We start from the raw sequence: 11,413 nt of genomic DNA, 5'->3' as shown, positions 1-11,413 counted from the left end.
TCACCTCCGGGGCAGGCGGGAATCGAACTCATGCGGAAGCGGCTTTAGATTCTCAGTGCTGTGCTTTAACCCGCTGCGCCACCAGGGAGGGCCCTACAGTCCACTTTTTAAGTGTTTTTGGAGAACGTTCCTCAGTGTAACAGTGTTACATGTACCACTGAAATATGGGTTTATTTTAAATTTTTCAATTTATGATCAATACACATTTGTGAAAATAGGTAAAATGCCAACAAGGTGTTTTCATATTCATAATTAGTATTAATGAATAATTTAATATTTAAAAATGCAGTATGTGTATATATTACAAAAAAGTTTTAGAATTGAGAATTTTTGCTTTCTATTAAATATTACTGGAACAACTACCATAAGATAAGTAAGCAAACAAAGTAGACCTCTGGTAGAGATGAAAAATAACTAAAATATATACTGTATAAGAGGAAATAAAATAGGACCTCCAAAAGTGACATTTGAGTAGAGCCTTGAAGGAAGATTGTGCAAGTAGGGTGATAAGGGAGGAGAATCAATTCCAGCAGAGGATATAAAAAGTAAAGAAGTTTTGAGACAGATAATGCTGCCTATGCTTGTGAGAACAATGTATGAAAGAGAGATGGGAGGTATCGACTCACCTTTTCTTATTTCGCTATAGAACCAATGAATTAAATACCTTTTCGTTTTAAAGAGGGAAACAATGGCTGTGAAAGGTTGTACCTCTCCCACAGTTTCTATCATAGTGCTCAGCAGTCTTTGGACCTTTCAGTAGAACTTACTAATACAACTCTATGTGAAAGATGAGCTCCAAATCATAAGCCAAGTAAAAAGAAAAAGACCCTATATGACTTTGATTCTCAAACACAACCACTTGAAATAATCACTTAGCTCAAGACATTTATACCCCCTGAAGTTTGACAAACCCTTTAGGAAATGATGCCTGATTCTAGAAGTATCTGTAAATATTGTCTGTACTTTGTGCGGATAAGAGTTAGTAATAGGAACTAAAGAATAGGACACTTTTTTTTTTTTTTGGCTAGGAGCAGCTCTATGTAGTAGAGAAGACAAACAATTTATATGTTATAAATACTCCCATAAAAATGTATACATACTGTATAAGAAGCAGAAATGAAGAAATTACAAATGAGGTACTTCAACTGGTTCTTGAAGAATTAGGTATGAGTAATGAAAAGAGTTAAGAAATGCACTCTAGGCAGATAGTGTAGTATAGGAAAAGATATCAAGACACAAAACATTTGTGGCATATGGAATAGACTTGTATATACTTTTTCTTCTTTAAGGCATTACAGTACTTACGTAAGCTGTGCAACCATCCGGCATTAGTCTTAACACCTCAACACCCAGAATTCAAGAGTACTACTGAAAAACTGGCAGTTCAGAATTCTTCTCTTCATGATATTCAACATGCCCCTAAACTCTCAGCTTTGAAACAAGTAAGTACAGACTTTTAGGATTTCGATGTGTGTTACATACTCACAATGTATAACATTAGATAAATGTAGTTTTCTGAAAGGTTACTGATATGTCATTTTTTGTTATAAGCTTTTAAATAACTTAAACAATTAAGTGTATGATTTTTGTGGGATTAACACTTATTTGCAGTGTAATATAATTACACTATTTCCAGAATTTTTCTTCACCATAACAGAAGCTTTGTCTTCATTAAGCAGTAACTTCCCATTCTCCTTTCCTTTAGACCAGCAGCATAGAACCTACTTGCTGTCTCTGTGAATATGCCCATTCTAAATATTTTGTTATTTGTCTAGTCCTTTTATGACTTGACTTATTTAAGGTTCATTCTTGTAGCATGTATTCAGTTCATTTTCATGGCTGAATAACATTCCATTTCAGTAGTAATGATGATGATGAATAATTAGATGCAATTTATGCAACATCTTATTTATCCAGTCATGCATTGATGAATACTTAAACTGTTTCCACATTTTGGCTATTGTGTATAATACTTTAATGAACATGGGCTTATAAGTACCTGTTTGAATTTCTCTTAAGCGCTTTTAGATATAGACCTAAGATTGAAATTGTAGTATCACATAGCAATTCTGTTTAACTATCAAACTATACGTTTTAACTTATTTTTATGCACTGGTTTTTGTAACTTAGTACTTGAACTGATCTCTCATCTTAAAGTGCCTCTTGTCACCCTGAAATGTTTGGAATTAAGATGCTTAGGCACTCTGCAAATTAAGGAGGATCAGATTGTTTCTGACTATACTCAGAGCTCTTTTAGAGCCCTGTCTTTCCGGTTTTTTTTTTTTTTTTTTTTCCAGTTCTTTTCAGCCTTTCAGAGTAAAGGTTCTTTCTCAGGAGAGCAGTCTTTACCGTCCTTTCTCTGAAGAGATAAGTCATGTTGCTTTTTTAAAATCTGGTACTAGCAAGAGAAATAGTAATCAGCAAATAAAGTGCCAGAAGTATCTAATATTGCTACAGCAATCACCAAATTTATATCAACATTAACATAACCTAGAACAATGTATATTCATTCTATTGTACATTTATTTTTATTGTATGTATATGAGAAATAGTAGCTTAAAAAAACTTGGGATAATTTAGCTTTTGTTGAAATTAGGGTAAGATAATATTAAGTTGGCTCTGGTGGGCCAACTAATCTCTCAGACATTATGTCAGGTAGCCTTGGTAATAACTACCTAGATCCTAATAATTGGCTTTCCAAAGCCCCCTGTTAGGTATCAAAATACTTGACTGTTGTAAAAGGTTATTGAAGAAACCAGAATGCTACCAGACAGGATTGATGTCAAGTACCTGTCTAAATACCCCTCATAGGGATAGCTACACTGGAAGATTCTATCAGGAAGACTGGTTAATTTTGGACTTCAGAAAGAATCTTAGTTGGATGTTCTTAAATATGACTGAGTTCCTGTAAGGCTGATAGTGCTAAGGTTGTCCTAATGACTGAGATTATTGAATGTACATAACAAACTTTATAAATTCTCACTCCAGCGTTCCTGTTTTATAGAAACCATGCTGCTTATTCCATTAATTATATCACTTTCTTTATATTGGGTGTACTACACAACCATATATTAAAATACCCTAGATGGAAGTTTTAAAGAAGAATCTATCTTAGGTAGTGTTCTAATTACAAGTTTAGGGGCAAGTATTAGGGATAGTTATTAAGATACCATTTCTTTCTTCCATTTGGAGGCATTCCTTTATGTGTATCACATGGCTTTTATATCCAGAAAGGGAGAAAAACTTAATCATTAAAAAGGTAAAGTAGAAGCATTTTTAGGTAAAAAAGAAAAATTGTTTTTCTCCCAGCATCAAAATACTAGGACACATGGTGAAGTGCTCTCGTTGACCAGGGGAGCTCTTTACAGACTGGGTGCCCAAAGTTTGTATCGTGTCTAATCAGTAAGTAATTTCTGCCTGTTACATGCCAAAATCCTAGATTTCCAAGGAAATAAAAGGTGTCAGCATAAATTATGGTCTGTGTAACCGTTTAAGGACAGTATGCTATTCTTATCAGCTAGGATGGACCGAGAAATCTAAATCCAAGTTCCCAGACTTCATTCAGCTACGGGCCAGCCCTTACAAGCAGGAATCTAAGGAAAGCAGTTCAGGCATGCTAAGTTAATCTTGTTCTGGAGAGTGCCCAGAGAGTTCAGCATTGAATGTAGAATTTGTCTGCATGGCGGGCCTTCCCAACTGTGCTTTCAGTTTCTGAGTAACTTTCACTAGTAGAAATGAGAAAGCACCCTGCTCTAAGGTGAAAAAAAAAATTTAGTTTCTGAAGATTATGGGAAGGTTACTGTTGAGTCCTTTAGTTTCCCAAAGTGATCTAAACATGATTTTCCTGGATTTTGACCATACATGAATATTGTACCTGCTACACATGCCAGGTGCCAGAGCCATTAAGTAGCAGCACATCCAGGAGATCTAGGAATATGCTTTTAGCTCGTTTTTTGTTTTGCAATTTTAATTTTGTCAAATTCAGCTTTTTCATTTTCTTTACTTTCTTTCATGAACCATTTTGCATGGGTGTTTTTGTTGTCAGTTACTACTTTCAATAGACATTTTTGAGGCTCTACTGAGCCTATAGGAACTAAGGAAAGGGGAGAAAGGTCTGGTCAGAGGTGACCAGGAATTGCTAAGCCTGAGCAGCTCAAAAACTAGTTTCAGATGCTTCGGGGTGAAAGAGTGACTGTCCAAAGTGTTAATCTGCTTTGCAGGTGACAGGTACATTTAACCTTTTCTCACCATGAAGAGAAATATTTGTTGCAGGTGAAATTGGCTACCCGCTTTTACTGAGTACCTTTTAACAATTTTTTCCCCCAAGTTGCTCTTGGACTGTGGTTTAGGAAATGGCAGCACTTCAGAGAGCGGCACAGAGTCTGTGGTGGCCCAGCACCGGATACTTATCTTCTGTCAGCTTAAAAGCATGCTCGATATAGTAGAACATGACCTTCTCAAACCTCACTTGCCCTCTGTCACTTATTTGAGATTAGATGGCAGCATACCTCCTGGCCAAAGGCATTCCATTGTTTCACGGTAAGTTCCAGCACTCTTACAAATCAAGTGATAGTCTGTATTATTACTTACACAGAAGTTTGCCTCATGAGATATTTTCTTTAGCTAACTATCTGCAAGTGTATTAATCCAACAAGTCCTTTTTAAAATAACAATTACAGAAAAGTAATTGAAAAGCTTTCTGACTTAAAGAGTGAGCATTACAAGTAGCTTGAGATTGTTACGTGTAAAAAATTAGAAGCCATGAAAGAACATGAGACAGGCATACCCAGATTTGACTTTCCTGATAACAGCCTTATGTAGCATTATTGTAATAATTAAATAACAATGCATTCATAGTGAGAAAATATTAAATAGTAGCTTGGTAGCTGCTGTTAATTACTGTTGGCTACAGTGTTAGTCTTCCTTACCTTAGAAGCCACTAGATGTCCTTTGTCGATATCATTTAGGACTAGTACAACAGTGGCAACCCTTAGCCTCTGCCTTCCCTGAAAGATCTAACCTGTTTTGCACTCTCCTGTCTCCATATTTTAAAGGTTTTTTACTTGACTATAATTAGTACTTACATTGTTACAGCTTAGTCTTCGATTTCTACAATACAATCCAGTTGGACTTGTTTTTATGAAATTCTGACATGTTCTGGAATACTTTTTTTCTATTATATATATTCGTTTCCTTAATTTTTAGTAAACAATCCAAGTTTGTTTTAGCTGCCTTAGAAATGTGCTAATTTTATTTTAATCTTATGTTTTTAGGTTTAACAATGACCCATCCATAGATGTTCTTTTACTTACAACTCACGTTGGTGGCCTGGGGCTTAACTTAACAGGTGCTGACACAGTAGTATTTGTGGAACATGACTGGAATCCCATGCGTGATCTACAAGCCATGGATCGGGCCCATCGCATTGGGCAGGTAAAAAATAAAATCACATATGTAAATCTGTACACTGAGAAAAATAACCTCTCCCAAAAGTTAAGCCTTGATTCAAGTTCCTAGACATGACATTATGCAAGTCACTTAATTCTCTAGCACTACTTCCTCATGCATTAAATGAGGTGTTCAAGTGAAAAAAACCAGGACATAATCTAGTTACAAACGCACAAAATGGGCCCTCTCTGGTGGCACAATGGGTTAAAGCACAGCACTGTAAGCTAGCTGCAGCCACTTTAGTGCTAGTTCAATCCCCAGAGGTGAGCCACATGACAGACCTCTCCTGACCCACCCACTGCTCCCCTCCAGTCTGTCTCTGGTGAATCCTCTCACCTGTACCCCAGTTCTATAAGCATAAATAAATCAATAAATCTTTAAAAAAAAAAAGGACATCAAAGGCAGGCAGACCCAGGTATACTCCTGGGTCTGCATACTATTTAGTCAGCATGCTCTTAGACTTGTTATTCCTAACAGGATGTGGTTCCTTGCCGACATTTAGCTCTTAGTACTAGTTAAAGAAAATCTGCATCCTGACTGTTAAGTGTCTATTTTAAGTATATGTAAGCCCCCAATTTGGTAAACCTCAGAACTTCTTTTTCTCATTTAGAAACGTGTAGTTAATGTGTACAGATTGATAACCAGAGGAACACTGGAAGAGAAAATAATGGGTTTGCAGAAATTCAAGATGAACATAGCAAATACTGTTATTAGCCAAGAGAATTCTAGTTTGCAAAGTATGGGAACAGATCAACTTCTGGATCTTTTTACTCTTGATAAGGTAAGAACTCAGCAGTTTGCTTTATCTTTAAGCAGTTCATAGACTTTCTGGTAAAGGCATTCACTTCGGTGTTAACTAAACCCATGTCCAGATGAAACTTTAGAATACTCAAAGATGTATGATGGCTATTTGATTGCTCTCTAGTATCCTGTGTCAAAATTTCATTGCTTAGTTTAGTCCTTTTCTGCCAAAGGACAGTCATAACTGGATTCAACTAAATGTGGATCTGTTTCTCGCTCTATCTATCATGTGGTGACCTTATGCAAAATACTTGTCTGAACACCCATAGAAGGATAACAATGCCTACATGGATTTGAAGATAATATATGCAAGTTCTTAGCGTATTGACTATCAGTAAAAGTTAGCCATATTCTTGTTGTGGATAGTATCAGTAACAGTCTACAATCAAAAGGATGTCCCAGCTAGGAAATATTGCTCAATCTAGTAATGGGTTTAAAGGCATGCATTGGTTGAGAAAGTGAATTGTATGTACAGTATTATTATCTAGCTGTAACTATAAAGGCATTGTTTAAATCTGACAGAATGTAGCTTCAAGGTATAATGTGCTAAGCCACATTTTCTGAGTCCCCAAGACATTGCCAGAAGGGAAGTTTCATCAGGTAGGCCAAAACAGGTGGACTTAGCGGGATGAAAAGAGCTAGTACCAAGAAAGATGCCATTGAGGCAACTGGCAAAATTTGAATAGACTGTTTTGACTTTGGTTGTATATGAATATACATTTGTTTGGAATGTCATGCAGATTCTAATAAAGGGAACCTGCAACTTCTAAAATCAGATTTTAACCATAGTTATACAAAGCTAATGAAACAATTAAAAGTGAGTTCTCTAAGTTTCCTGTGGTTTTGTGATTTTCCCCAAATAAAAAGCTTAAGCTAGGAAAACAGAACAGACTATCAGATGAGATCATGAACTTTCCCTTCACTTAATGTGTTAATTCTATTGAGGAAGTGCAGTTTTAGAAACATAAGTGATAAAGAAGAAATTAATTTCTAAAGTTATCTTTCTGTAAATTTTTTTAAGGATGGTAAAGCTGAAAAGGCTGACACGTCTACTTCTGGAAAAGCAAGTATGAAATCAATTCTTGAAAACCTGAGTGATCTTTGGGATCAAGAGCAGTATGATTCAGAATACAGCCTGGAAAATTTTATGCATTCTCTCAAGTAACTATCAAATATTGTAAATGTAATTGCTGCTAGTTCAGTTACATTTCTGCTGATATTCAGCAAATTTCAAAGTTTATGGTGAACTTTTAGCTCTATGTGTAAATAGATCTGAAGAATATTCAGCACAACGCTGGTTCTTGTTTCACTGGGGGGAACAAGTATTCTCAAATATTTGCACTGTATTAAATTTAAATATTAATGTGAAATGATTTAAATTTTACATGCTGAATAGCTGCAGAGCAGAGGAACCAAACCAGGTTTACATGTGCTACCATGAGGTTCTCACTGGGAACGAGCCTCCTGTCTCTACATAGTCACTTTGTACAGCATAATATTCATGAGTACTTTAGTGTTCATGTACATTTTTTTCCTTTTAAATAGAACTTGTTTTTATAAATGATTTAAATGGGGCTTTTTTTTCTATAAAAGCCTTAATGAGCCATAATTTGAATAATGACTACAATATTGGTCAATCTTAAGACAATGAACTGAACCAGACCCTTGGTGGAAATCTTTATAAATGCAGATGAATATAGTGTTTTCCAAATCTTTAACATCATTTTGTCAATTTTTAATATATCAAATACAGGTAATGGTCTATTTAAGGCTATGTAACATCCTAGTAAGAGGGTGTTTTTTTAATTTATCTAATGGCTAAGATATAGCCAGATTCAGAGAACATATGTACTCAATAGGTTTCAATCATATATAATATATTTTTTGTAACTATGAACCTATACAGTTCTCCTGAAGTAGATTTTACATTGTTTAGAATTCTAAAGCCTATGGTGAAAAGACTGTTTATTGTAGTAATGCATGATTGGAGCATAAAAGGGAAAGATTTCTTTAAATACACAAACATACATAAATACACATATCTATATGCACAGATGTTACCTATCCTGCATCTGAAAAGGTGCTTGGTACTGGCACTAAAATCATGTAGTTTTACTGAGCAGCAATAATAACTGGGCATGAAAGTGATTAATTAGTGTTAGAAAAGTGAGCTCAATGTGAGGGTGGATCTATGTATATAGGTATGCAAGTACCTGTATGTACATAATTTTATAAATTCACACATAAATTAATACATGCCTGTGTGCATATATGTATGAGATACATTTGTATATACATGTACAGGTAATAAACACCCCCCAAGTTTTGTGACTGGCCATACACATAGGCATCGGTTTAAAAAACCATCAGACCTCAGCTGTATTTTTTTGTTTAAAATCACTTATACTGTTCTGCAGCATTTAGACATGGACATGTCATGTTTCAGTAGCTTTGACAACCAAACTGTAACATTAAACTTAGCATTCCACAGAGAATAAACTGAAACTGTAAAATATGCAGCTGTGTGTTGTTTGTAAGGTTCTAAAAATGTTTAATGTAAAAGATCAAAAGGAAACTCAGCTTTATCGGGAGTATCCATTGTATATAATGTGGGTAGCTGAGCAATAAGTGAACTGCCTTATACAGGCTCACACTAATTGACACATTGCTTCCCTGGTATTATTAAAGCAATGGGGAAGGGTAGAAGAATTCATCCCATAAAGGTTTACTCAATCTATGTGTGTCTTAATATTGTTGGAAGCATAACAGTGATTCCTTTTCCCAGTCAGAAGTGGCAGAAGATAGTATGACTGCATCTAAAAAGTAATCTTTTCAGTTATGAAAATTAACTCACAAATAAAGTTCTTACATAAGAACTAAGTATTCTCAAGTAAGTGACCCATTTAGTCATAAAATATTGCTTAGGAATAATGGATACCTAGGGAATGACATTAAACATAGTAAATGATGATACAAATTGAAGATGCTAATTTTGTGAGTGAGATATGGTAGTTGTAAAATGTGTGCGTGTGGGAGCTAAAGCATGTGAGAATGTCGGTGATATCTTAAGGTGTGGGAAGTGGGCTCATGGAGGTCCCAGTGCACTGGTCACCCTTGTGTGTGTACTATACAAAATTTGAAGTAGTTTGAAAACTATTTAGAGATCAGAATCATCAAATGTTTTCTGTAGGAAAAAATCTTCTGTGCTAAAGACTTACTACTAAATTTCGAGTTTCTGGGCATCATTTTTGTTGTATATAGCCACAAACCTACCTCCAACAACTCTTATTTATTCAGCAGAGCTGCTCATAACAGTTACAAGAGTGAAAGTCTGAGAAGGAATTAATAAGTCAGTGTAGCTTATCCTTTGAGGTTAGCTATATAAGCATATGCAAAAAGCACATACTTCAGTAAAGCTAGTTGAGTGTGACCACTTAGAGACAAGTGAGGAAACCACAAAAGCGAAATTATAGAAAAGAAAAAGCATTTTATCACACAGTTGTTCCAAATATTTAATCCCAATATATTCTACCTCCTGGTTCAAGCCAGATCTCTATTTCCTAGAACACACACTGCTGGTAGTGGAATCTAAAGGAAACTGACTTCAAGAACATATGTTACTGAGGTCCAGAGTATACACTGTGAAACCCTATCATGAAACTTGAGTTGTGCCAATTAATAGAAAATGTTTGCTGGTCATTCTAGCCATCATCTCTGAAAAGATTTTTGTTTCCTCAAGAAAGATTTCTTATTAGTCTGTCAGACTCCCTCAAACCAGTCAAGTTCTGTTGAAGAATATAGACACTAAAAATCTGGTGTCTGTAGGAGCAAGAAACTTGGATTTGGGTCCACAGAAGAACATGGACCTATAACTGAATTCCTGCTACAGTTCCTGTATTCACACGGGGCTTGTCTGTCCTTGAGCCCAGACAAGCAAAGTCAGCAGAGAAATTAAAATCCATGGCCTGCACCCACAGGTAAATTTAAGGTCTGGGTTTATGCTGAAAGCACAAGTCAAGAAAGTAGCAAATCACTCTGGGATCTCATAGAAACAAACACAAAACTGCCCCCTGGGGACAGTTTCAGATGTGGCCCCACAGGATTACCTAGAGGAGGAATTCTAAGATTAGTACAGGTGTTCACACAACCTACAGGGGACAGTCAGCACCCAAAAGGAAAAGTGAGCATGTGCAAATATGTAAATAGGTTCTCTAAAACTACAAATAGAATGATCTAGAAATACTACAAGTTCATTAGGGTACAGAAAGCTAAAGACTAGGCATATTCAAAAATGAGCCAATAAATGAAAAATGTAAGAGTTGAAAATTGATGGCAATCAATGCCAGTTAAACATAGTTGAAGAGAACTTGTAGACCTGCAATAGGATATACAACTAAATAGAAAATAAAATGAAAAATATGAAAGATCAGGCAGTTATCACAGGACATGGAATGAGAGCTCATAAACACTTGTCATGCAAGAGACAACACCGTCACCATTGTCTCTTTCTCCACAGCCCTCATCTAATCCACGAACAATTTCTCCAGTCCCTAGCAGCAAATGTATGCCAGATCTCCACCTCCCCTGCTGCATTACAGCTCCCAGACACACGAGTGGCTTTGTGACATCAGACACTCTTAAACGCATGACCATGGTTTCCAAGCCTTTAGATTGTGAGTCCCTCTGCTCATCCCTGTCATTTACCACACTCAAGTCAATCTTTCATCCTTCCATACCTCGGCAAGAAGCCAGATATGCTTATCTTGCTATTTCTTGTACAACTGTCTGAATGGTGTCAGGAGCTAGGGAACACTGACAGGAAGGGGAGGATGGGAAACCAAGATTCAGCCTTTGCTTAACATTTGAGATCCCTGCTACCTACCAAAACGGAGATGCTGAGTAGACAGGAGGACATAGGAGTCTAGAGCCTCCTAGACTACAGAGAGAAGTTTGGTATTTTAAAGTCAAGAACTGAATGAGAGCTATTAAAGGAGGTTCTATCACAGAACACTATATATAGCAATGAATATCAAATGCATGATAAAACAAAGATAAATTTCAAAAATGAGTAGAGTATCATCGTTTGATTTCATTTATATGAAGAATAACAACCTTCCTACATATACTGTGATATGCCAAAGACAGGCCCTCTCCCTAGTGGTCT

The 11,413-nt window shown here is 36.1% G+C and overlaps 1 protein-coding gene across 1 annotated transcript in view; it reads left to right on the top strand.

The window, feature by feature from the left end:
- The window catches only part of BTAF1 (BTAF1 RNA polymerase II, B-TFIID transcription factor-associated, 170kDa), a 75,824-nt gene extending 67,066 nt beyond the window's left edge, over positions 1 to 8,758 (top strand). Inside the window, exons 33-37 of the mRNA XM_004681037.2 lie at positions 1,290 to 1,442; positions 4,328 to 4,539; positions 5,274 to 5,433; positions 6,059 to 6,229; positions 7,271 to 8,758. Of these exons, the coding sequence (XP_004681094.2) occupies positions 1,290 to 1,442; positions 4,328 to 4,539; positions 5,274 to 5,433; positions 6,059 to 6,229; positions 7,271 to 7,414 (840 nt within the window). The 3' untranslated portion in view covers positions 7,415 to 8,758. The remainder of the gene's footprint in view (positions 1 to 1,289; positions 1,443 to 4,327; positions 4,540 to 5,273; positions 5,434 to 6,058; positions 6,230 to 7,270) is intronic.
- Positions 8,759 to 11,413: the final 2,655 nt, after the last annotated feature.

Source organism: Condylura cristata, unplaced genomic scaffold (genome assembly GCF_000260355.1).
Source record: "Condylura cristata isolate star-nosed mole 26May11 unplaced genomic scaffold, ConCri1.0 scaffold00011, whole genome shotgun sequence".
Lineage (NCBI taxonomy): Eukaryota > Metazoa > Chordata > Mammalia > Eulipotyphla > Talpidae > Condylura > Condylura cristata.
Note: the sequence above shows the minus strand (reverse complement) of the source record. Positions and strands in the feature narration are given on the sequence as shown.